This window comes from Trichosurus vulpecula, chromosome 3, assembly GCF_011100635.1.
Source record: "Trichosurus vulpecula isolate mTriVul1 chromosome 3, mTriVul1.pri, whole genome shotgun sequence".
In the NCBI taxonomy this organism is placed as follows: domain Eukaryota; kingdom Metazoa; phylum Chordata; class Mammalia; order Diprotodontia; family Phalangeridae; genus Trichosurus; species Trichosurus vulpecula.
Window position 1 is genome coordinate 81,835,145 of NC_050575.1, and position 27,509 is coordinate 81,862,653.

At 39.3% G+C, this 27,509-nt stretch overlaps 1 protein-coding gene across 1 annotated transcript in view; it reads right to left on the bottom strand.

The window, feature by feature from the left end:
* The window catches only part of SLIT3 (slit guidance ligand 3), a 792,609-nt gene that overhangs the window by 205,562 nt on the left and 559,538 nt on the right, over nucleotides 1-27,509 (bottom strand). The window contains exon 6 of the mRNA XM_036752562.1: nucleotides 6,625-6,696. Coding sequence (XP_036608457.1) covers nucleotides 6,625-6,696 — 72 coding nt within the window. The remainder of the gene's footprint in view (nucleotides 1-6,624; nucleotides 6,697-27,509) is intronic.

The window sequence follows — 27,509 nt, forward strand, 5'->3', positions numbered from 1 at the left end:
CTGCTTTCTGTCTCAGTGTCCCCATCTGTCTAAACGGGGAGAATAAAAACAGGAACACTTACCTCACAATCATTGTGAGAATTCAGCAAGATAATATATCATGGGCTTTGTAAATCCTTAAAGTCCCTTTATAAATGTTAGTTATTATGATTATTATTTAGACTGGACCTATGATTTCATTTGTATAGGGAACTCCCAATGAACAAACTCACTCTGCTAGTGCAGATCAATGAACAGTTTTAGGTGAGAGACTCAGAGCCTCGAAGCTGAGTTCTTTGACGCAGATCACGTATGTGTTGGAGGTCCAGCTTCCACCTATTCCAAGTGTGAGGTTCACTTCTACCTATTGCACCACACTATCTATCACTATTATCCCTGATAGGAGGTGTGGCAGAATGGATGGAGGGTCAGTCACGGAATCAAGAAGATCTGGGTTCAAATGAGACTGTTTACTTCAGCTCTCTTTGCCCTTGGCAACTTCCTAAGACTAAAAGTTATGAGTAAAGTACTGAAATTGCTGATTTGCATCAGTTTGGGGAGTTGATTTATTAGGAGCTATGCAAACCGATGAAGCTGCAGACCCAGACCAAAAAAAAAAAGAAATTTGGGATAATAATCAAAATGAGGTAGATGGGAGAGAAATGGCAAAAATTGATATGAGTCCATTGTGATTTTTTTTTTTAAAAATCAACTGTGGGTCTGATTCATGCCTTACTTTTTACCTCCCTGGATTATACTAAAGGGGAAATTGCCTTCAAAATCAAAGGGGATTCACCGAATGGCTCATTTCTTGAGAAGAGTGGCCCATAAGAGGAAAAACAGCACCCTGATGGGTTCCTAGGTTAGTGACCCCAGTCAGTTTAAAATCCAGTGTCAGAGTCAAGACAAGGTGTTTCCATACCCTAGGCATGGCTTAAAGCTATGTCCCATTGAGTTGGAAAAATCACACCCCTTACATATGTGATGACTTCAGACAAAATTAGTGAGACCAAAAAGCAACACCCCACCCCCCAAAGTGATACTCGTGTGTTGTGGAGACCAGAATTTACTGCCATTAAAATTATGCATACTTACAAAAAAGTCATATTAAAAGTGTCTCTTGTATTTCAAGGTGTGTTGTGCCTTAGGCAGTTGCCTACCTTGCCTATCCCTAGACATGGGGGAGTCACAGCCTCCAAGCCACCACCCCAACTCTTCATATGTCCTCAGGAACTCCAGAAGAATGTGGCATGTAGAAATTTCTTTGACTAAGGAGCCTGGTGATAAAAAACCTTAAAGTATTTCAAGATGAAACAGTACTGAAAACAAGAACGTACTCTTTCTTGATCATAAACATTTAATTATTTCCTTTACTTCCCCCCCCCCCAAGTTCATATATAGTGTGAATTTTTTTTTCTGGAAAAGTTTACAAAGGATTTGGACTTCAACTCCTCCCCTCTCGCCCCACCGTTCAACCCATTTTCATTAAGTGTTCCCCCCAACAGACCAGCATTTGGAAAAGTAACAGGAATATTCACAATATCTACTCAATATAGACTGAGAAAAGAGTCACGTTCAACTTGGTGCACATGAGAAATATACAGATTATATGATTTAGTTGAGAATAGGGATTGGCCAAGATCTGACCAACCAGAGGAAGACAAGATATTTTTAAAAATTTTCTACACTCTATCCCAACATCTTTGGCAACCTGTCTTTGTGTTGCTAGGAAGTAACTCCCAGGTGAGTAGCATGAGTTTTTTTCTCCCCACCTCTTCCCACCCTCCCCAATTCTGTGATAGTTTGTTTTCTAAATATTTGGTAAAGATCATAGATTTAGAATTGGAAGGTACCTTATAGATCATCAAATCCAACCCTCTTTTATAGATGAAGAAAGTGAAGACCAGACGGATGAGGGTGACTCAAGTCCAATACCCTACATGCTGCACCATACCACTATTTCTCTGCTAAGTTATGGAGACACATGGCAGGCCAGCTATCTGAATCTCCTAGCTCTGCCTTGGTGTCCTAAAGTTCTCTTGCCCTGGCTGGCTGAGAATGTTGAGAATCAATGGATATACACTGCCTAAGAAATTGACAAATGACCTCACCTACAACCGGGAACACAGGCAGGGAATGTATGAATGAATAAAAACAAACCCATTGATTAATGATTTACTAGGTACAAAGGGACACACCTACTTGGACTTCCTGGACTTAATACAGGTATAGTCCACTTAACGAAACAAAACAAAATCTCTAAACATATAAGTCCACTGTAATAGAACAGATGGTTTAGGGGGTCATGAGGATTGGTGTCACAAAGGCATCACCTGCTTCACGTAAGGATCTCTTTATAGAACCATCTATTCGACTGCATTTTCATGTTTGTTTACTGACTATTAAGTATTTGCTGGTATGTCAAGAAAGGACAGAAAAAATTAATGCTAAACTGTTAGGTTCTACCATAAATTGAAGATCAATCAGAGTTACGGGTGTAAGTGGGAAAACAGGATTCAATTTACAAAATAAACAAACAAAAAATCCTCTGATTTTCATTCAGTTTCGCTTGTAGATATCTTCTGAGTGAGGTGTAGTAATGCAAATAATTCAGTGATCAGACAGAATGATTCTATACTGCTGTGGCGGAATGGGATGTAATGGAAAGACTTTGCAATTCTTTGCAATTCACTGAGGGACAGGTACAGGATCCAAAGGTAAATACTAGCTCTGCTAAACAGAAACTGGAGGAGGGAATCTCTTGGTAGATCTGATTTCACCAGCAATCGTATGATGCAGTTCCAGTAAGGTCCTCCATGGCAAACACTCCCATACTCAGCCTCTCCTTAGGCAGGATGGCTACTTGTCACATACGCAGCCTGAGGTTTTTCCTTTTTCAGGTATGGACTAGAGCAGATGGCTGATGAGGCCCTTTCAACTCCCAAATTCTATGATTCCATTGACTCTGCTGACCTAGGGAAGAACCTAGGGTGATTAGAGAGTTGGCATGTGATGGTGGAAAAACAATGGACTTGGGAGTAAGAAGACCTTGGTTAAAGTCCTGGCTTTAATACTAGCTGTGTAATCATGGGGAAGCCACTTGACCATTCTGAGCCTCAGTTTCCCCATCTTTAAAATAGAGATAACAATACTTGAACTAGTAGTCAGGGTTGCAGTCTCTATATACTTCAAGTACTACAGAAATGTGAGCTATGGTTATTATTAAAAGTAGCATTTGATAATACACTGGTGACAAGCAGGCAATACTCATACAGCTTTTAAAATGGCATCAGTCTCTGACAATTGCCATCCACCCCTACAAACTGGCTTTAAAAGCTGTCTTTCATTTAGTACTTATCTCTTTCCTAAGACAATGCAATTGGCCGTATCAACCTCGCCTTGGTGGCAAAATCTGAAACAGGAGGCTTAAATGATTGTTTTCATGGAAGGATACAGCTCCTCTATTTCCAAGGGAGATGGGACCACTTGATCTATTTCCACAGGTGCTTCCAATATAACAACTTCCCTCCCCCCCCCTCCCCAAGTCAGTTAGAAGACGGTGTTCCCTGGGATTACCATAGGTCTCTCTGGCTCCCTGCTTCCTGCTGACAGCTTTAGAATGTATGGGTAAAGTACAGACTCACAGAATTATAGAGTTGTGAGGAACTGCAGAGTTTAAGTGAGGCTAATTCCCACCCAAAGCGGGCATACTATCCGCAATGCCACCAATCCAGCTTCTGCTTTGAAGGCTACCTGTGACAGGAAACTGCTCCTACCAGCATGTCCATTCTGTTTTTGGACAGCTCTAATTGTTAACTTCTCCCTTATACTGAGCCAAAATCTGCCTCTCATGGGTCCTTAGCTCTGCTGCCTAGGGTTAAGCAGCGTCCCTCTTCGTATGAAATAATTGGTTGGGTCACCTCACTAAAGTCACAAAGTTTGGTTTCTTCATGTTGTGCATTGACACATTGTCTTTTGTGGGAATGGGGATAGTTTTGGAATTCCCTTCCCTCCCCCCATCAAGTGTGCTTAAAGCCCACTTATTAGTTAATTTCCAACATTTTCTAGTGTCCACTTTAATATCAGAGATGCTGTTTATCAAGTGAGATAATATACGTAAAGTGCTTTGCCAACCCCAAAGCACTAGCTAAATGCTGCCTGTTGTTATTATCAATTAGATGTTCGTGTGGAAATGAAAATGACTGAGTTTCTGGGATTTGAGGGAAGAGTGGGTTAGGTGGGAGAGTGGAGGGTAATTCTTCAACAAGAGAGGTCTCATGAAATACTTAGCGCTAACCAATTTCAGACTCTATCAGTGCTAAGATGGATTACTTCAGTGCTACATACCTATGCTAGACATTTAAAACTCATGGAATCACTGATTATGATTAATTTTAAGTGCTTAACTATGCAGGGCCAGAAGAGCAAGTCTAAAGCAATGATACCGATCTGAGCTAGTTTGGAATTGAGATGATAAAATCAGATCCCATTGGCTTTTGGCAACCATGTCTTTACCATCACAGATCTTTATGCTTTAATTTAGGAGAAACTGATGTATTTGGGTACCAATGCCATATATTTCCTTCTTCCCTATGAACTTAGAAAGAAAAGGATTTGTCCAATGCTACCGAAGGGGTCAGATGTACCATGCTTGACTAAGGACAGTTTCTGCTATATCTGGTTGTGGAAAGTAACTAATATGTTGGGTGAAAAATCACATTTGCTTTATGGCAGCCGGTGATTTCTTCTTCTTCTTCTTCTTTTTTTTTCAGATTTTCTCTCTTTAATAAGGGAGCAAAAAGTTAGGATTATCCTTACCCTTGCCCCAAATGCTATTCACTAGGGGAGGCCTGAGTTGTGAAATGCAGAGACACCAGGGTTGTATGGCTTTGTTGCTAATATTCTGCCCACCCTGGTATTTGGGTTTGGTTAAGAAGAGTGGATTTCTTGCTTTTCTAAGTGCTAGATGGGACTGTCCAGGGACGTGAGGTGTCACACCCTTGCTTTGCTCATTACTATAGCAATTTAGGGTTTGCAGAGCACTACCCACCCACTAGCTTTTTGAGTCAGGTAGCAAAATTTTTCTTATCCCCACTTTATAGGTGAGGAGACTGAAGTATACAGAGGTCGTGACTTGCTCACAACCATATGACTGGTAAGTATTGGAACTTGGACTCAAAACCAGATCATCTATCACTGAATCCAATGATCTTTTCATTCTGCTACTTTGCCTCTCATCAGATTTCAAAAGTCTCACAGCATCCGTATCTCCCTTTTATTTCCCATGATCCTTCCCTGATTCATCTCCTTCACTAATAATGTGGCTAGGCCTTTTTCAACTCATCTCTGTCTGCAGGGCAGGGTTCAGGTGGGGTGTGTGAGTAGAGTGGGGATTTTCTCTTTCTCTTTCTTCCCTCAAGTACAAAGGTGACTTCTTCATACATTCATTCATTCCTTCATCTGAGAGTCAGAGATACATATTCTTCAGTTTCTGAATCATTCATTTTAAGGAAAGGATAAAATAAATCTCTAATACACCCCTCTCTCTTGGGTGAAATGATACTATCAGAATAATTTAGAATCATAGGATACTGGAAGTAGAAAGGAATTTAGAGACCTTTTACTCCACCGTCCCCATTTCATAGACGAGAGAAACTGAGGCTCAATGAGTTAGGGAAACTGAGACTGAGAGGAAGTGTCTTGTCCAAGGTCATATAGTTGGCTAATGACAAGTACAGTGTTCTTTACCCATGCAGCGCCCTTTTCTATATTTCCAATGGGAAATATAGCTTCCTGTGGCCACCATCAAAATCTCACATTTACCCAATGACACCAGCTAGTGGAGGGAACTGCCAGGCTGTGGGGCACTGAGGACTTTCCCCACTGGTTTGTAATCAGGCTGCCTTTTTCATGCCAGTTAGAAACTTTATGTGACTAGCTCTGGAGCACTTTGATCAACAATGTTTTTCCCCCCCCCAGACAGGCTGGGTGGAAATTGTGGGTGGTGATCGAGCGGGGACATCCTATAGCCTTTGTTTTCCATGGTCCTTTAGGGTCAATGCATAAAGTTAGGATTTAAATTAGAGAGGAGATCTCGGCAACAATAAGTGGACTTTTTGTTTGTTTGTTTGGTTGGTTGCTATGCCCTGCCACAAGATCTCTTTGGAGATTAGCACCTGCCCTCTGCCCAGAGGACCCCTTTCTGATTTGGGGTAATTCTAACTGGCCCTCTTTTCCAACCTGCCCCTAGCCCAAACCTGTTACCCATCCTTTCTGCTCACATATACTCTGAAAGCCTCTCACTGTATACCGTGTAAGGTTCTTGCCCAGCCACGGTCCATCTGTTTCACCCAGCAACAAATATGGCATTTTCGGAGCTCCCTGGGAGCGGCGGCTCTATTGTGACTTAATTAGGAGGAACCCCAGTTTGTGGGAGGTGAGAAATCACACTTTGCTGCCTGCAACTCTTTGACCAAGACAACCCAGAGGGCTCTACCCCTTTTCAATTTTAATAGCATTGCAGCAAGGGACACAGAAACGTGTACACACTCACACAGACAGACACACACACACAACACATTCACACACACAGACACACACACACTCACACACACACAGGAAGAGCAAATCACAAAATCAACTCACAGGATCTCCAAATCGCGCAGGGCTCTGAAGGCTCCATCTTCGATACAGCTGATTTGGTTGTTGTCCAGTTGCCTGCAGAAAATGAAGGGGAGAGCATGAAGGCTGGGTAGGGAAGAACTGGGGGCCGCCTTGAAGCCCGGGGGGCCCGGCGTCCCCTGGCCACCGGTGTGTCCCTCTACCCCTTTGCAGTCTGTGCTCGGCACCAGAGAGGAGGTTTGCTCACTGCCTGCCACGCTGCTCTGTCTCTCCTCACTGACTGTCTGAAAGAACTGCACAGACGAGCACACCAAAGGCTGTCAGGTCTCAGTAAATATTAATTGCGCATTTTTTTTTTTAAGGCAGAAGGGAGTAATTTCATTACATTAGGGCATCCAATCCATTACGAGCTCTTACTGTCATGTCACTGAAACAATTTCATTAAGCTAAAGGCCTGTAAATCATTGGAGGTCACTGCTCTGCCCTCTGCGACCTCCCAGAATGCCTCTTTTCTCTCGCTCTCTCTCCCTCTCTCTCTTTTCCCTTTTACTGGAAGTTGCAGTCCTCTGTCCTGACACAGTGCTAAATCTCAGGGCTTTATCTGCCCAAGAGCTGCAAGGGTGCATGGGGAATATACCAATTCCAAATTAGACTCAACTAATCTAATTTTATAGTCTTTTTATTATTCTAAGCACCAAATGTCTGTGGTGGTTCGATGCCTTTCTGCATTGTTACTGGTCCCATCTGGTAGGTCATTCTATTGAAACATTTCTGACTAAATACAGATTCCCACAAACTGCACCAACCATCATCAGCATTAAAGAAATCCATTGATAGAAGCACTGGGGGGAGGGGGGGAGAGGAAGCATTATAGTTACTGCCTTAAAGAAAGATGGACCACTTCATTTTAAATTGGGAAGGATTAAATGCACCTATTTGGTACCTCCTTTCTTCCCCTTCCACCCTCCATCCCTGCTATCCAGTGAGTGTTTTACTTATGTCTTAGAAATAGATGTTTTCATTAGTTTCACATTTTCAGCATGAATTGAAGACTCTAGAATTTTAGTTGGAGTCAGATATTTGGGGAATCTTTCAGCAAATAACATTTAAAAACAAAATACATGTAGGGCCTTCCTAATGTGTATCTGTGTATGAATATAGACATATATAGTATGTATGCCTGGGAATTAAAAATATATATACATATATAACCAATACGATCTCAGAAGGAAAAAAATATGCTAAATTTGCAATTGACAGATTTTCTCTTTAACTTTACACTGGTGAATCCTATAACAATCTTCCCAGTAACTGACTATAAGAAGCACAACAATACTAGAAAACTTAAAGATAAATCTTTTTTTTTAATATCAGGAAAAATGTGTCTATCACATGGATTATGATTTGTATGGTGTATTACACTTTACAGAGACGATTTGATCTTCCTTAAAGAAAAGGGTAAAGATACATTAGATGATCTTCAGGAAATCTACCCAAATTTCTTAAAAGAATGACACTGTGGCAGTGAAAATGTTGTTGGACAATATATAAAGTAAGTGTACATGTGTGTATCTATGCACATGTAAAAAACACACCCAGTTACATACCCAATAGAGATGGGGTATGAAAAGATCCTGCCGTGGTGTTGTGGGAAATTTCATTATTTTAGTAAAAGCTCAAATAAGATTTAGGCATCTTAATTTTTTTTTTTTAACGAAACAGGAAGTTAGCATCTCAGTAGGCAAAAGTACTCTTTAAATTTGTGGGTTCAATGTATAGTGATGACTTCAAGCTGCTTATGGGATTTTATCCCCATAGGATTGTTACTCTGGGCCATGCCTATATCACCTTCCTTGAAGTGGTTCTTCATACTAGCACAATACATCCTATGGCTATTCTGTTAGTGTTGGAGTTTCCCCATTCCCCTCTAATGTCCCATGTAAGCAAATTAGTATGATCTTCCAGATTTATCAACATTTCCAGGGTTTATGTCTTAACACTAGTTAATGCTAGAGTCATCATTCCTCTCCCGTATCCCATATAAGCAACTTAATATGATCTCCATTCTTTCAGATTTATCAATATTTCAAGGACTTAAGAATTAACACTAGTCCAATCTCCTCACTCCCCAACTACCCTGCCCCCAAGCCCGAGACAAGGCCACCGAACCTTAACCAAGAAGAAATACAATGCAATTGACTTATAACTCCAAGAAAATGTTCATGGAACCTGCTGAATTAGGCAAAATCCCAGTCCTACCTAAGCAGCATGACATTTAAGTGATCAGACTGGACTCTAGGACAGTGGCCAGAGATCGGCAAGCTCTTGGTCCTCAATTTCTGCTGAAATTGCCCTTTGGGTTTGTTTTGGTTGTATGTTATTGATTGGCCGTATTTCCAGACCATTTCAGTTGGCTTTCCAAGGATGTCAGGTAAAAAAGCAGGGAACTTTTAATGGTAAGCATTTAACATTATAATGCCAGAATTCAGAGGAAAAGAAAGAATAAAAGAAAAATGGCAACGGGGAAGCAGGTGTTAAAGGAGAAAACACTTGCTAGAGGAAAGAAGAGATGATGCCAGCCTACCTAGATCCTGCTATACCTCCCATGGTATTTGACATCCTTATAGGGTGCCATGCATCCTAGAAGTAGCATTTATTACAAATAGAGTCTGGCCACCTTAAGGCAAATAGGAATGTCTAATATATCATGTCAATTATGTGATGTTTTAAAACTTTCACTTGATAGTCCCAGTTGACGGGTAGTTGTTTAACCATAAGTAAAGGGAACTAGGGTTTGACATAGGAATATAATTGTCTACGTCTGCTTTATGTAGTTGCTATTTAAAAACACATATGAAAACTATCAGAATTTGAAATAAGGATATCTGAATGGGTTCCATTTTCATTCTTCACTTGTGAGGATGTAGCCCTGTTTATTTTTAACTGGCATGGTTATCTGTTCGCTATAACAATACTCGGTGTGCTAAGCCCAAGCGGCAGAGTTTACAGTGACTACTATATGTGCTAGTCAAAAAGCCACACTTCAGTCACACTATTTATTATACCAGTCTCTAGTTAGATCTATGAGAAGCCACAAACCCAAATGAAAGTGAAAATTTTTAGCCAACCATTGAGACCAATTTGTCTACATAGTGCCAAACATAAAGCCAGATTTTTCCATTTTCCACAATTTTTCAGAGTCAAAGAACACTTTCAGTAATTAGTTTAGTAGATGAGATGGTCTCAACAGTAAAAACAAAATAAAATATTTGCTTCAAAAATGTCACCAGAATAACTTTTTTTAAATCTATAGAAATTAGAGGCATAAAAATATTTCGCATTATTGTAGGCCATGGGCAGCATCACAAACACAAAACTGACGCTTTTCCGACTATACCGGAGCAGGATACCTGGAAATAAATTATTATAATCTTGTCATTAGGATATACAAACACATGAAACTTTGGGAGCCAGTATGATGGCATCTGTCTTGGAGGTCTGTTTCTGTGGGATGACTTAACTTGAGCCTGCTGATAGATGTTACAAGTTCCCATGTCAAAGGTCTATTTCACGCCTTTGAAAGAATTTGTTCTAAGACACTCTTTTAAAGCAAACAAAAAGACCCACACCTCTCAGTTAAATACAGATTTCATTCCAGAGACTCCACAGCCCATTGGGGGTCCCATTCCTGGGATGCTTAAAGGTTTTTGTTTCTACTTTCCCTTGGGTCATAAGAAGCCAGTTTTCCAGTGCTAATAAAATATACTCCCAAATATCTGTATGAAATAAAGACCTCTGGAAGTATCAAAGTGAGGACTTAGAAAATGTCAGACCTGGATTCAGGTTTGACAATTTAACAACTTGTGGAGGGACAGATCCAAAGCACATCTCCTTTAGTCCTAGAGAGGAAGCCCCATGGGCTTTGGGAAGGAGGTTTGGAAAGGAAAATCTGATTGTTTATGGACTGAGGAAGAGGAATGCTGGAGATTAAATATGAAGCATCCTCAGTTGAGGCTAAAATAACACTGCCCATAGTTTCCTCCGGCATGGTAAAGAGCACTGGATTTCAACTTCACACATTTGCTCCGTACTCTTCTGCCAAGGTGAGTGGGGCAGTCCTGGAATTTGTCTGAATTAAATTACCTGCTTTGATTTCCTTGGGAGCTCCTGGGATCACAGATTTCTGCAGCTGGAATTCACTATTAAGAAGTAAAAAAGGTAGCAGACAAACTCAGAGACGAGAATAGCTTTCCGGCTGCTATGATGCTCTGGGAAAGCACCAAAGTCGATCGGGCAAATGTCCGAAAGCTGATGTAAGAATGTAAAGTTACTCTCTCAAAACAACCAACAGATGGAATTTTTGTAAGAACTCTCATTTGTAAGCACAATACGCCATCCTATTACTACATTGGACATTTGATCTAAATTTCCATTTTCATGCTGAAAAGGGACCACAAGATTTCTTAGTGGTTTAAAGTTTGGGTAAATATTTCAAAACTCGAGTGAAAAAAAATCCAGGAACTGAGAACAGTAACTAGAAAGATTCAAAATTCAGGGGATTTAGCCCCAAGAAGAGAATATATTTTTATTTCTCTTCTCTGCATTATAAGAAATATCATATTCTACCCCTTTCTTCCTCCTTTCTCCACTAGGGCTTTGGGAATTTATTTTTGAAAATGAAACATCCAAAGACTACCCAATCTGAATGAAAAGTAGAAAACTGAGTCTGTTTACTATCTGGAATAAATGATTAAATTGTTCACCTTTCAAAATAAGAGCCTATAGATGGCTATTGTTTTAGGATACATTTCCTCCTTCAGAGCTATCCCTTTGTATATTATCAGAGTGCTTTGGACCAAATTAACAGGCACTCTCCGCTCCAGGACGTGAGCGGCTAAGATAGCCAGCATTACTGCAATGTTTCCTAAATCACCAAATGGATTATTTTCCAAATTCTTTGGGGTGGGCCACCAATTTCTATTAGTTAGCCTGTATTTAGAAATTTGACAGAAATGTTCTTCTGTATTAAAGTGTGAAGGGAATTAATTCCCAAGTCAAAACATGTCTTTGAATAAATAAAACAAAAAACTAAAATCATAAAAATTTGTTGTAGTCCTTCTATGAACCCACTACTGTGCTAGGCAGACAAAGTCTTTGCCTTCAAGGAAATGATCATTTTAAAGCAGGGTCCTCAAACTCTGATCATGTAATATACAGAGGAGAACGGCTGAAATCAATAAAAATTTTTTTAAAAAGATTTTAATTCACTTTAATTAATATTTATCCATAAATACATTTATCATATACCACGTAGCTCTTATTTTCTGGGTTATGTGGGGGGGGATATAGCAAAAATTTTTTAAAAATCACTATGCCTCAAAACACACACAAAAAAATTATAGCATTGCGACTCCAAAAAGGAGACACTACATTCCCAGAACAAGACTGGCAAGTAAAATCTTATAAAGCAGCAGAAACACAAGAACATATCACCTTGTTTTGTTTTAACTGTGTTTTAAATGGAAAGTGAAGAAGCTGGGCACATTTTTTGAACGTTGCTTCTTGTGATAATCTAAGACATTTTTCTATTAAGGGAGGAATGAAATTATAAAAGACATTTGTCTAGTGAAGTCCAGATTCTTCAACTGGGAAAAAAATGAAAACATAAAATTATTTTAGCTAGTGAAATGGGACAATATAAATGTTCAAAGGAAATGTACAAAGTACTAGTTATACTTTGTATGCAAAAACCTTCCTGCAAGCTGCTAATGAAATATCACTAACTTTACATCTTTAAGTGGCTACTATAATCATACATTAAAGAACAAATTAATCTCAAAAGATAAAACAGATGCATTTCCAAAATTTAACTTCAAACATTTAGGTACATTGATATATGTGCATTTATAGATACATAAAATGGGTATCTTTAGCTAGAGACCCATGTCTACACATAGCCAATAACTATATGTTTATATTTTAATGATATTGATATAGTTATATTTGCTTTTTTTAATCTCTGTGTTAACACATATCTTCAAAAATTAGGGTAATGATTCATTTTACAGATCCCTGGCATTTATTATACAAATATAGACATATACAGAGATACTTGAATAATTGTGTTTATTAGGGTTTTGTAGAATTCAACCAACTGAATCAACATTACAAAGAAGAAAGTCCTAGGTTAATTAAGGTCTATGATCTGTATGCCCTGCCTGGAGCCTAGTTAAAAATTTAAACATGAATCTATTTAACAAGCATCATTATGCATGCTTTGCCATTAGATGGGTTTAATACCTTTTATTTAATATATTTCATATTGCTGTTCAACATATGCAACTCCTCAGCAGGAGAATAGCTACATTTCCTCTGATAAATACTCATGCAGGAAAGCGCTACTACAATACAAACACAGATGATAGATTAATAACAAGAAGGACATCAAGACTAGGAGAATAAAGGAACATTTTACACATCGGTAGGAAATATCAATAAATCTACTTGCATGTTTACTCTGTTAGGAGTTTTGCAAATGAATTTTGCAACTGAAAAAAAAAAAGAAGAAATTGCAAACCAGTGGAGCAGAGTTACCACTCAAGATCTTTAAAAGAAAAAAAAAACAACGTGAATTCAGGTCAGTATACAGTAAGACCGAGCCTAACTTAGGGATCCATCTTTACCAGTTCCTGCAAATGAAAACAAAATAAAAGAAATCTTAACTGTGTTCAGATCAACAGAGAAGTCCTCGTCTATCTGATATTTGTGAAGGAAACTTTTTACCTTGACGTGCCCTAGACGGAACAATGGAAATAAGGGCCTGGCTCAGTGTTTGGAGAATCTACTACCCTTGCTATTCTAGAAGATATTTTTGGATTTCTTGTGGTGACGTGGCTCTTAGGAATTGACTCTTCAGGATGAACCTAAAAAACCAAAGTGGAATCATCTGAGCTGATAATGGACTCCGTATCAGTCTGGGTCTCCCAGCACAGCGCATCCCGGCAAAACTGCTTATTCACAAACCAGGATTCCAGGCACTAAAACTAGGTATCTTTAAATAAAAACCTACCGTAGCATCTATTTCTTTTTTTAAAGGTAGAGGGGAATCTCTCTATATAGATGCATTTTGTAACATGTCAAGGCAGGCCAACGCAAATCTGAAGGAAGCACTGAATGTTCCAGTGTGTGTTTTCATTCTTCTTATTTTGGGGATTAAAATATTTCTTTCTTTCTTTCTTTCTTTTTTTTGGAAAGTATCCGTATTTGAGTCTCCTGCTCTGCTGATGTAATGAATAGTCAGAGACCGAACAAATAAATGGCTGTCTCCATAGCAATTGGGGCAGGTTTTGTGGTTTCCCTAGTTACACTCTTGAGTGATAACCATCGGTTGTTCCTCAATGACATCGTCACATAAGGGGAGAGGGAGTGAAAAACCGGGAAGATGAAATGTGCTTTTGTTAGTGGGTATGAAAAGTTATCTCTTGCATCACTTTTTTTTTAAACCCAGAAGCACAAACAACAGCATGTTTCATTTTTTTTTACAGGGTCTTTGGAATTTCCTTTCCTTCTTTAAGCTCTATAAAGATAAACCAGCCCAGTCTGTGTTAATAAGCTTGACAATTACAATCTAGAACAACAGAGACATTTTCTCTCAGCAAGGCAAGGCAGAAACAACTGTACGCACAAATTCGTGGGTTATATAAGAATTGCTACCCTAAGTACATCTGGTTTTGTGTGCTCTTTCTGACAAGTGGCACTAGTACATCCATTGTAGGTTAGTGATTAAAAAATATATCACTATTGCTTCTACTACTAAATTGAAATAAAAAAAAACCTGGGGTGCACTACCAGCTGTGCTACTTATTAAGCTATGTGACCTTAGATGAGCCCCTTTATTTCTCTGGGCTTCAGGTCCTCATCTAAAAAGGATCTAAAAGAGGATGAGACATCCTCTGAAAAACGAGAATCTCTCTAAGGTCCCTCGATAACCAAAATCATCCAAGTAAATGATCCTACGAAGCCTGTGAGGCAGGGAATAAAATTCTTACTACCCCGTGGTTGGTCAAGTTTATACAGCAAACGAGGGGTGGAACTTCAACTGCAAAAGGTTAGAGATGACAATAATAGTGAGGATGGCAATTATAATTATTATTATAACTAAAATTTATTTAGCATTTTAAGATTTACAAAATACCTTACCTATCTCATTTGATCCTCATAATGACATTATGAGGTAGATAATATCATTAATCTCCGCTGTATAATAAGGAAACTGAGATAAACAGAGATTGAGTAACTTGCCTAGGGTGGCACAGTTGGTGTGAAACAATATATGAACTTAAGTTTTCCCGACTCCAGGTCCGGTGCTCATATCCACTATGACCCCAAGATGCTATAACATTTGAGTTTCCTTTATGGATCTCTTGCCTAAGAAATTACAGCATTATAGAATATTAGAACTGAAAGGGACGCTAAAAGCATCAAGTTCAACCCTCTCATTTTACGGACGAGGCAAGCAAGGTCCATAAGTCATCCAGTGAATCGGTGACAGAACTGGGAGTAGAAAATGGATCTCTTTACTCACAACCCAATGATCTCTCCATCGTACCAAAATATCCCTTGGAGCTGTCTCTTTTGTTGTTGCTGTGGTTGTTTTTAGTCCATGCAACCCTCCGAGAATGAAGCAAAGAAATTTAATTAAAAACTTGACAAGATCTTCCAAACTACAGGTTTATAAAGCTAGAGTCAGAAGGTACTATCTATTCCAAACCACTCATTTTTACAGATGAGAAACTGAGGCCCATGGAAATTAAATGACTTACCCAATGTCACAAAGGCAATCAGGATTCAAACTCAGATTTTGTGACTATGAGCTCAATGGTTTTTCTCTTGTACCACAATGTCTCCAAAACCGAACATAAACTTTGGATACTCAGTGATATCAATTAAAAGATGGGTATTATGGGTAGGAATTATGGGAAATGTTGGAAAATGTGGTTGGAGATAAATGAAAGAGATCAAAGGAATATAGATTACTCAAAAGCTTCACTACTACGGTAGATCATTAATATTTTCTCCAAGGAGAGATATGGAATACCCTAGCCACAGTGGACATTTAACAAAATCACAAAATCAAACACGCATGATGAAATTGACTATGATTGCTGATAGGAAACATTTAGTTAGTAATGCAAAGGTCATTTCAGAATTGGCTGCCTGCGTGTCGTCAGATCATCAATAAGTTAGAGCAAAGTTAAAAATTAACACCAAATTAGAAGAAAGAATAAAGATGAAATCACTTTATACAGTGACAATAGCTTCGACCCTAACCAACAGTTTCACTAAACTGTTGATTCTGAAAAGGGGAACTGGATCCAAGTAAAGCTGTGAACTCTGATGAATAGTATTTCCTAAAGAAGTTTAACTGATGGACAATGATCAGAACAAGAAAACTAAAAGAATTTAGAAAATGCCTTGCTAAGAAAACATAATCTTCCTGCAAAGGAGGTAGAGAAAGGCCAATCATGTAGGGGAGTTTAATGGATCCTATCCTTGACAGAATTGGAGAATGCTAAAGCTAGAAGAGGCCTTAGAGATCTCAGAAGAATCAAAATTTCTCATGACCCAAAGGGAAACGAGAAGATGTATTTAAGTAATAAATAAGTGACAACACCACCACCAATGGTGATTTGGGTATTTAAAATGACATTATCAAGGATATTCAAAGTTAGAAGAGCTGGTATGCTCATGTAGTAAGAATGGAGAAAATGTTCAAATAAATAAGTGCAGTGCCTGGCATGATTAAACACCTAATAAATGTTTTGTCTAATCTAATCTACCTATCAGAGGCAGTTAGGTGGTAAGAGTACACTGGGCCTGGAGACAGGGATCCCTGAGTTCAAATCAAACCTCACATATTAGCTACGTGGTCCTAGGCAAGTCACTTAATCTCCATCTGACTCAGCTTCCTCAACTATAAAATGGGGATAATTATAGTGTCTGCCTCCCAGGGTTGTTGTGAGGATCACATAAAGCATCACATAAAGCATTTAGCACAGTACCTGGTACAGAAGAGGTGCTTAATGATGTTTGTTTCTGATATGAGTAAAGCAATATTTTAAAATTTGTCCTGAAACACCTATTTTAAATTCCCTGGAGATGTTCCCTTCTCTATATCTTTGCATTGCCTCTATCTCCAAAAGGCATAAAGTTTATTCTCCTCACCTCTACCTCTTAGAATCCCTAGCTTTCTTCAGTGCTCAACAGTTTCCTAAAGGAGATCTTTTCTGATTTCACCAAGTCTTTAGCACTACTTCCTAACCCCCGCAAAAAAACACCCTTCTATTTATTTAGTATTTTCTTATCTTCATACATGTTGTTTTTCCTCAGCGGTAGAATGTGATCTTCTTCCAGCCCTGGGTCCATTTTCATTTTTTTTTGAGGGAGACAGGGGCAAGATAACTGGGGTTAAGTGACTTGCTTGAGGTCACACAGCTAGTGAGTTTCAATTGTCGGAGGTCGGATTTGAACTCAGGTACTCCTGACTTCAGGGCCAGTGCTCTCTCCACCATGCCACTTAGCTGTCCTTCACTTTCATTTTTGACTTTATATTCCCAGCACCCAGCACAATACACACAATAAATACTTAATATATATTTGCTGTTCAATATTGGTTATTACCATTAAATAGCACACCGCTAGAATACTGAATCATCCAAGGTACTCAATAAACTGAATTGGTACCCTACAGAGATTTTGTTGAAGAAATTCACAGAATGATAAGATGTGGAGGAGCTGTGATTTGCCTAGGGAAAGGAAGTATTCACATCAATGAAAGCATAGATCCATTAGCATAGGCATCAAGGTATCAGAGGAGAATAAAGTACTAGATTTAGAATCATTAAGATGTGAGTTCAGAGCATGCCTCAGATGCTTACTAGTTGTGTGGTCACAGCACGTCACTTAACCTCTGACTGCCTCAGTTTTCACATATGCAATGTAGGTATGGTAACACTTACTTCAGAGTTGTGAGGATTGAATGCCATTTAAAGTGCTTTGTAAACCTTAAAGCACTATGGAAATGCTAGCATTATCATTATTATCCTTATCAATGCAGAGTTTTCAAGTGTCAGAACCCCACTTAAAAATATACATCTTCCTACCATGAGAAGTCTATTATTTGTAATCTGTTCTCATTGGTCTATATATAGTCAGACTCACGTGCCTGCCACAGGTGAAGGCCAAATTACCCCAAGTGATGTGGAAGTCAAGTTAACACATTTACCTATAATTTGTACCATAGTACATAAAATGTTTTAAATGATGCCCTCTTCTACAAAGAATGACCTTTCATTTACCTTCATAGGGCTTCTCATACTCATTCCTTCCTGTATATTACACTAGTCACTATCCTAGTTCAGGCCCCCAATCTCACTTGCCTAGCTTTTTTCAGTATTCAGGTCTAATAGACCTTTCTGTCACTTTTGTCCTGCTGACTCCCCTCTCTGCTCTCTGCACCCTGTCTCTCATCCTACATCATTCTTCACACCCTGGCCACACTTGTTTTCCTGATACAAAAATCTGGTCATGCCACTTCTTTGCTCAAAATCCTCCAATAGCTCTCTATTTCCTAATAAATAAAGTTCAGACCCCTTTACCTGACATCTAAGGATATCCACAACTTGTTCCCACTCTATCTTTCCCAAAGACTCAGTTAAAAAGTTAGTTGAAACAATAATTTTAGCAAAGTAGTAGGATATAAAGTAAACCCATACAAATCATCAGTGTTCCTTTATGTCATAAACAAAACTCTGCAAGAAGAGATAGTGAAAAATACCCTATTTAAAATACCTAGGAGTATACATGCCAAAACTAGCCCAGGAACTTTATAAACAAAATTAAAGAAAACCTTTTTATCCAAATAAAATTAGATTTAAGTAGTTGGAGAAAAATTAATTGTTCATGGGTAGGCAGGACCAATATACAAAAAATGATAATTTTACCCAAACTAATTTATATATTCAACACCATCCCAGTTAAATTATTTCAAAATTTGTTTTACTAAGTTAGAAAAAAATAGTAAAATTAATTTGGAAAAACAAAAAGCTACCCTACCTTTCAGGCATTATTTCAGACTACTCCCCCCCTACATACTTTACACTTCATACAACAAACCTGTATGCACACTGTACACGCTCCATGCTCTCTTACTTCATGCTGCTTCCTCTGCCTAAAATGCTCTCCCTTCATGGAGGATATGGGTTTTAAACTGTACCCCAAAGGAGAGATGGAATTCCATGGAGAGGAGTGTATTTTCTCTGTAAGTTGATAGTACAATCAAAGGTTTAGAGATGGGGAATGAGCATGCATGCTGGGGACAGTGAGGAGCCTGGCTTGGCTAGAACAGAGGGGATGTATAGGACAGTGGAGGGAAATGATAATTGGATAGGTAAAATGGGGACAAAGTGTGAAAGCCAGTCAAAGGGATCTAGATTTGATATTATAGGTAAAAAGAAGCCACTAGATGTTTTTAAGTAGGGGAAAGATATGGTAAAATTGTTGAATAAGGAAGTCATGTATTAGTGTATAGGATAGACTGGGGCAAAGAAATCTTAGAGTCACACAGGCCACCTAGGATGTTTTTGTAGCTATACATGCCTGAGGTGATGAGGGCAGTGGGAATAGAGAGGAAAGAATATTTTTCCTATTAATATGTCTTTTCAAGGCTGGTCTGCCTTTGGAAAATTGCAAAGCTCCTTTAATGACCTCGAATTTCTCTCAGAAACAAGAGCCTGTTTTGGAGTTTTTTTTAAAAAAATATGAACATTCTACTAGTTTTGTTGTTTGAGAGTTTAGGAACATGATAGCCTCTGAAAAGCTTAAAACAAGTAACATATGAAGGGCATTGGAGAGGTGCATGGTATGTGCAAGCAGGTTGAAACATATAGTACTAAGGATGTTCAAAGAAAAAGCAGAGTAAAACAATGTTCTCATGAAAATGTACAAATAGAAAAGATCACCTGGTCATATGTAGAGAGCAAAGGTGACTGGCCTGAATGACTCACAGGTAACCTTGGGATGAGAGCACAAGGAAAGGTTGGCTAGATCTCCTGAGGGAATTTATGGGAGGACGTAGACAAGAGTCACACAAGATGGGCAGGCATGGATAAGTCTGATCTGCATTGTTGGCAGGGGTGCAGGTGGGGTGCATGGGACATCCACATTGAGTATATCACAGATTCATTTGAGGTTTTAAGTTGTTTTTGTTCAATCATTTCAGTTGTGTCCAACTCTTCACAACCCAAGTGGGGTTTTCTTGGCAAAAATACTAGAGTGGTTTACTATTTCCTTCTCTAGCTCATTTTGCAGATGAGGAAGCTGAGACAAATGGGATTAAGTGACTTGCCCAAGGTCACACAGTTGGTATGTGTCTGAGACTAGATTTGAACTCAGGAAAATAAGTTCTTCTTATCTGCTCTTATCTGCTAGGTAGCCACCTAGCTGCCTCTGAGGTTTTGAGTATGACTTGTTAAAACACAGAAATCCTACGATATGCTTATCTTGGCAGGTCCAAATTTAGTTATTATAAGCTGTGGGTTGAGGCAAGAGGCCAGTGGGAAAACGTGTGTTTCTCTTGCACCACCATCATTACTTGGGACCTCTGGGGTTGAGATAGGTAAGGTATGTGTTGTTACCCTCCTACAAAAGTGCTGGCGCAAGAGAAGGTGACAGGCTGAGCAGCAAGCCCAAGGGTGAATTTGACTGTTGCCAAAAGATTGAGTTAGAACTAAAAGTAACTCTGGATACAAATCAGCTTGACTTGACAGGCACTTTGAAAGCAAACCAAGTTTGGCCCCATCGATGGAGGAAAACTGACATTCTCCATCACTGTAAACAGACAGACATCAGTGTTCAGGGGCACCGAATGAGTCCTGGTTGGTATTCCCTGGCTGGACGTACTCGTTCCCACAGAGGTGGCAGATGGATATATCTCACTTTCCTTGTCTATGGAGAATTTTAAACTCCACAGTACATGTAGCATATAATTCTAGTCTGCCTTTTGAAAATGCTAGACAGGAGCACTTGCCTTTGATTAGTATCTAGTCTCGCAATGTGTATATTACCTTGGTTGAGAAAGGAATGGAGCTGTATGGGCGTGACAGCATCATGAGAAACATGCACGTACAATTTTAAGAATTGGTGGCCGTTAGTTAAGCATCATTCAGAGTAAGCCAATTTAAAAATTTTTTATTAACCTCATGTTATCGGGGCATCAAGGAGCATACAGTTAACTGTTTAAAAAGTAATCCAGAAAAGAGGTAGTGACTGCATTGATTGCTGTGTTGTCTTACTGGTGACTGAGGGTGCTTAGGAACAGTCCAGACTTCTGTTTTTTCTTTGCAGTTAGGTTAGTGAATAATTGACACCTGCGGACTCCAGATACAATTATCACAATTGTATTAGACACACACACACATGCACACACCCCTACCTCTTACCCAAATGGATAGCCATACATTTACAGGGGGCACCAAAGGATTTTATAGAGCCTTCATTCTATTCTTTTCAAAGTGGCATAAATTCATGAAAAGTTCATTGAGGAAGATAGGACAGAAAGGATCTAAACTCACGAGGAGGTGATAAGAGATAGCAGACATATCCAGATGTGAAAAGAAATAATTAGGCATATGATAAGAAATAAGGATGAAGATGATTTTCACTCTGTCCACTTTGTGGACCATCTACAACATTTTTTCCCTCTGTCTCAGACCGGTTTCTTCCTCCTAGCATGCTTTGAGGCTATTGTCAGTGTGTGCTTAGGGACTGCAAACTAATATCAATCTAATCATAACAGAATCGAGAAGGCAGAACTGCTAGGGGGGAAAAGTTATACGATGTACTCTAAAGCCAATTATAAAATATTTTTGGATCATTGACTATTTTGGATTTTCTGTAGCATTAACAGAGAACACAGAGAATGGACACTTGACTAATATTTGCATTTCAAAGACTGAATACCAAACTCCCATTCAGATTATTTCCTTTGGTTTATATGAGGTTTCCACCTCCTCTTTCGAGGAAGAGAGAAGGAGAAAGAGAGGGAGAAGGAGAGGGAGAAGGAGAGGGAGGGAGAGGGAGAGGGAGAAAGAGGGAGGGGGAGGGAGAGAGAAAGGAGAGAGAGAGAGATTGAGGGAGGAGTGAATTATCAAGAAGGCTCAGTATCCACTCTGTCCCTTCATTTTCTATGAAAATATGTGACCCTCAGTTCACTTTCCCCCACAGACAACACAGTTTCTCTCCATCCTTTAGGGCAGTGAGGCAGGGTTGCCCCAATAAAAATGCCTTCTTCAGGTTGCCTTTTTGCTCATTACACAGAATCAGAGCCTCAGAACAGCAAAGGACTCTGGAGGCCATCTAGTAAAACCTGTACCTGACCAAGAATTCCCTTTACAAGAAGTAGTCGTCCAGCTTTTGCTTGAAGACCTCTTGTGAGGGAATCTTGAGGAGATTATTTGAGCTGAAAAAAGCCAGTTGGGTAGTCAGTCAATAAACATTTTTAATGCCTCTACTAGGTGCCAGGCATAATGCAAAGCAATGAGGATGCAAAGAATGGCAAAAGACAATCCTTGCTCTCCAGGAATTCATTCTAATGGGGGAGACTTGACGAAAACAAACATGGACAAACAAGTAAGACACAAGAGAAATTGAAGATCCTTAACAGAGGGAAGGCACTAGAATTAAGAGGGGTTGGGAAAGGTTGGGGAAGAAGGTGGGATTATCTATCTATCTATCTATCTATCTATCTATCTATCTATCCATCCGTCGGTCCATCCATCCATCTGTCCGTCCGTCCATCCATTCGTCTATCTATCTCTCTATCTATCTCTATCTAGTTATTGTTTTCAACATTCACTTCCATAAGATTTTGAGTTCCAAATTTTCTCCTCATCTCTCCCCTCCTCCCCACCCCAAGATGGCATGTAATTTGATATAGCCTCTGCATATATATATATATTGATATTGAACTTATTTTCACATTAGTCATGTTGTAAAGAAGAAGAGGATAGGATTTTAGCTGCAACTTCGAAGGAAGCCAGGGAAACCAGGAGGCAGAGATGAGGAGAGAGAGCATCCTAGGTATGGGGGACAGCCAAGGGAAATGCCCAGAGTAAGAAGATGAAATGTTATATTTGAGAAATAGCTAAGAGGCTATTGTCACTGGATCTTACAGTACATAGGGGCATGGGAGGGATGTAAGGTGTAAGAGTCCTGGAAAGGGAGGGGAGAAGGGGAGAGCAGATATTGCTGCTGTCGCCAATGATGATGATGATGATGATGATGATGATATCAACTCCAGTGGCTTCTTGCATTTAGGATAAAGTGTAAACTCCTCTGTGTGGCTTTTAAAGCTCTTCACAACCCAGCTCCCGGCTACCTTACTGGTGTCATTGGATGTCAATCTCCCTCACATAATTTGAGATTCATTCCATCTGGCTTTGTTTTTGTTCCTCACACACAATACTCCATTTCCCATCTTGGTGTTTCTGTGCTAGTTGTCCCTTGTGCCTGGAATGCACTTTCTCCTTTCCTCTGCTTCATAAACTCTTTCTCTTCCTTTAACATGCAGCTCAAGTATCACTTTCCACATGAAGCTTCTCCAGGTCCCCAACTGTTAATGCCCTTCCTCCCCAGCTACCTTGTTTAGAACTACTTTGCATATATTTGTATTTATATATGCTTATTGTCTCCCTCATTAGAATGTAGACACTTTTGGAGTAGAGATTATTTCATTCTTTGTGCTTGTATTTCTAGTACCTAGCACTGTGCCTGGCACATAATGTATACTTAATAAATATTCTTTGATTGATTGATTGCTGCTGCAAAATCACTATGGTGCAGTGGGTTTTGGTTTCAGAAAGACAGGATTTCAAATCTGGCTTCTGACACAGATTGGCTATGTGATGTTAAGCAAGTCCATTAACCATTCAGTATCCCCAGGCCACTCTCTAAGGCTATCTGTCAATTATAGAATCTGCATGGATAGATGGAATTTCCTCAATATGAATTCTCCACTACAATGAAATAACAGATATAGAAAAAAATCCCTCATATTTAAATTGAACACTAGGATTTACAAAGTACTTTTCTCACAATTACCTTACAATGTTGTTGTTTCTCCTTTGGGACCATGACATCAGAGAGATGATGCCATGACATGTAAGTGAATTGGATTTAAGTAAGGGAGGGCTGTGCAAAGTCACCAGCCTCACTTTCTCCTCCAGAGCCACCTGGGCCCAATGGCCACATACACATCAGGATGACTGGAGATAGCCCCACCTTATAGGGTAAGTAGTATATTATTGATCCATTTTGCAGATGAGGAAATCGATACTCTGAAAGGTTAAATTACTTACACAGGGTCACACACTTATAAAGTATTAAGAGTCATGATTGGAACCCAGGTCTCCTGACTCAAAGTCTGACACTCTTCTGTGTGCAATGAAAGAACCTTGTGTAAACTCAGACAAGTCGTGGGATAATAGATTTAGAGCTAGAAAGGACCTTGGAGATGATCTAGCCCAATGGCTTTATTTTACAAATGAGAAAACTGAGGCCCAGAGGGGTTAAATGATTTGCCCAAGGGTAGAGAGTTAGCAAGTGGTACACTTGGATTTTAGCCAGGTCCTTTGACTACAAAACTAGTGCTTTCCCATTGAACCACATTTAACTTTTCTGGGTCTCAGTTTCCTCACAGGTAAAATTGCAGAGCTGAATTAGGTGACCTTTAAGTTTCCTTCAGGAACTAAATCAAGGATCCAGTGAAATAGGAGGGTTGGCTATCAAAAGGAAGAATGGAACTAAAAAGACAGTGCCCTGAAACAGGGTCATAGAGGAAATAACTACTTTAGGATAGAGAAACTATGGCCCATTCAAATAATCATTTTCAGCTTGAACTGTGCCTGCTTCCTTTAAATGTGGGCACTTGAGTAAAAAACAAAACAAAACAAAACATGAAGACATTATTTCCAACTCTTTTTAAGATTCCAGGAAAATAATTAAGGACATTTCTCATAAATGGGGCTGAGGTTCAGAGGTTCTAGAACATTTTATGTCATTTGGAAAAAGCTGAATTTTAGTTTTCATTTCAGGAGACAGGACCACTGAATCAGAGAGATTTTTCTCATTTTATTGCAAATGATTTTCTAAAATCTGAGATTCATTAAAAAAAATCATACCTTATAAAATCACTGCTAGGAAAATATGGTAAAGCTTCTTTTTCTGGCCCTCCTTTATCAATAAGCAAAATTCTAGAACTCTCCCTTGTATTAATGGTCTGAAGGATATGTTCTCCCACTAAAGTTTTCCAATCAGATTCAGAAACATTCCCCCAAACTGAGAAAGGCATGTCCCAAGAAAGGCTAGGTCACTAAGTCTGAGTACTACATCTGTAGTGCCCGAGGACTCAGGATGCTACAACTTCCCAGGAAAGCAACCTAATTTATTTGCAAAATTCTGTCTCCTCCATGTTGCTGAGGTTCCTGGAAGTCTGGTCCTAGAAATAACACTAAAAAGTCATGGGATTGTTGAAAATGGGCATTTGACACTTTGGCCTTACTTTGTAAAACTGTGGATAAGAAAAAACCTGGGAAGACTTATATGAAGTGATGCAGAGTAAATTAAACAGAACCAGAAGATCAACATATGCAATAAGAACAACATTTTAAGAACAATCAACTTTGAAAAAATTTAAGATTCCTCACCAACACGATAACTAACCATACCAGAGGACCCATGATAAACACGCTACCCATATCCGGATAGAGGAGTGATAGATTGAAGGCAGATTGAGACATTTATTTTTTTGGACAAGGCCAATTTGGGCATTTGTTTGACTTGATTGTGCATATTTACTATTAGGGTTTTATTTTTCTTTCTTTTTCAATGGGGGTGGGTGGGAGAGAGAATTATTTTGTCAATTGAAAAAAATGAAAAAAGTATTAAAATTATTGACAGGCTATAATATATCTGAATGGGAAACCATCTCTTCCTAACAAGACGCTGGAAGATACAGTTTTCTCTCAGACATGAAGGGAAGGAACACAGACTAAAAGGTCCAAGGAGAAGAGGAGCTGTCCAGGGTTATAATCTATGTTTCAATAAGGTGGTATAAGTGCAAGTAATATTCCTTCCACTATCACTTCCTTGGAATCTTCCAATAAAGGCTCCTCCTCTTGTGGACTTGTTCTGTCTTTGCTGGATCTGACAATTCACTTCAGCACTATTTCTTCACCTTCCTTGATCATTGGACAAACAAGGTTATCTTCTATCTGGATTTTTTGTCCACTCCTTGATTTCTGGTCAAAACTTCTCAACCCTACTCATATATCAGCGGTCTCATTTGGCAGAACCTTTGCAATTCCACAAATTGATCAATACGCTCTTATGGGTATACAGAAACTTGATCAATATACCCAGGCAAACCTTGTTCTCCCAGATTTCCATTTCTTTCTCAACAAGTGGCCAATACAGTCTGATGACCTGAATCAATCAACCTGTGCCACTTACAGAATTTTAAACCTCCATTAAAATCTCAGTTTCTTCACAACTTTGCCATTTAGGAATTCAACTCCTGCCCATCTTGATCCACAACACCTCACTTCACTGGTAAGAAGCACCTTGGTACAATGGCAAGATCCCAGGATTTAGAGTCATAAGACCTGGGTTCAAATCCCTCTTCTGGTAGTTACTACCTTTGTAATCCTGGGCAAATCATTCATCCTGTTTTTGGCTCAGTAATCTCATCTTTCAGAGGAAAGGGTGATATTAGATGAGGTCTAAGATTCTTTATGACTCCCAAATTCTTCGAAAACTATAGCAAATTCTCTAGTCAACTCATTTATTGATTATTGTATCTTGTTGAACAAACATTAGCATAGACCATCAACCAACTTGGAAGCAATCAATCAACCAAGAAGCACTTATTGTGCACTTCCTCTGTGCCAGGTACTGTCCTAGGAAATAGGGATACAAAGACAGAAGTAAAACAGTTCTTGCCCTCAGACAGCTTATATTCTAGAGGGGGCAATATTATGTACATGTATGGTTATATATAAAATGAATATAAAGTGATTTTGGTGAGGAGGACATTAGCAATTCGGGAGGGGGAGAGATCAGGCTTCATTGAGAAGGTAATACTTAAGCTGAGTTTCGAAGGAGACTAGCAATTCTAAAAGGTGCTTAGGAGGGATTGCATTCCAGGCACAGGGGAGAGTTGGTACAGAGGTTTGGAGATGGGAAATGGAGAGCTATGTACAAGGAACAGTGAAGAAGAGCAGTTTAGTGTTTAAAGCCCTTTACAACTTGGCCTACCTTTCCAGCCTCATTAAACATCATTTCTTTTCACATTCCTAAAGTTTAGTCAAACTGGTCAACTAGTCAAACAGAGAAGTTTATGGATGATCCTTGAATTAACAGGGAACAATTGCTATTTATTGAGAAGAGGAATGACATGATTAGGCCTGCACTTTGGTGGCTTATGTGGAAGATGGATTGGGTTAGGGAGAAACTTGAAGCAGAGAGCTCAGTAAAGAGGTATTGCTCTTCCCCAACAGACCAGAAGCCCTTAATTCTTATTGGTTTATGAGGAGGTGGATTTTACTTGAGAGGTCTTTTCATACAAGTGTCTGGCTACCAGAGGGTGTCTTCATTAGTATAAAGGGCAGATTGGGAAGCCTGGGTGGAAGCAATCTTGGAAGAGTACTCAGAAGGTAGAAAAACCTGGTTACCCCATCAAAATCAACTAGGCTGGGGGACTGCACAGCAGAAGAATGCTGAACCAGCAGATGAGAGGAAGGATTTGGCCACCCCAAGTAACATTTCCTCTGGCCAAAGCTAATGGCCCCATTGGC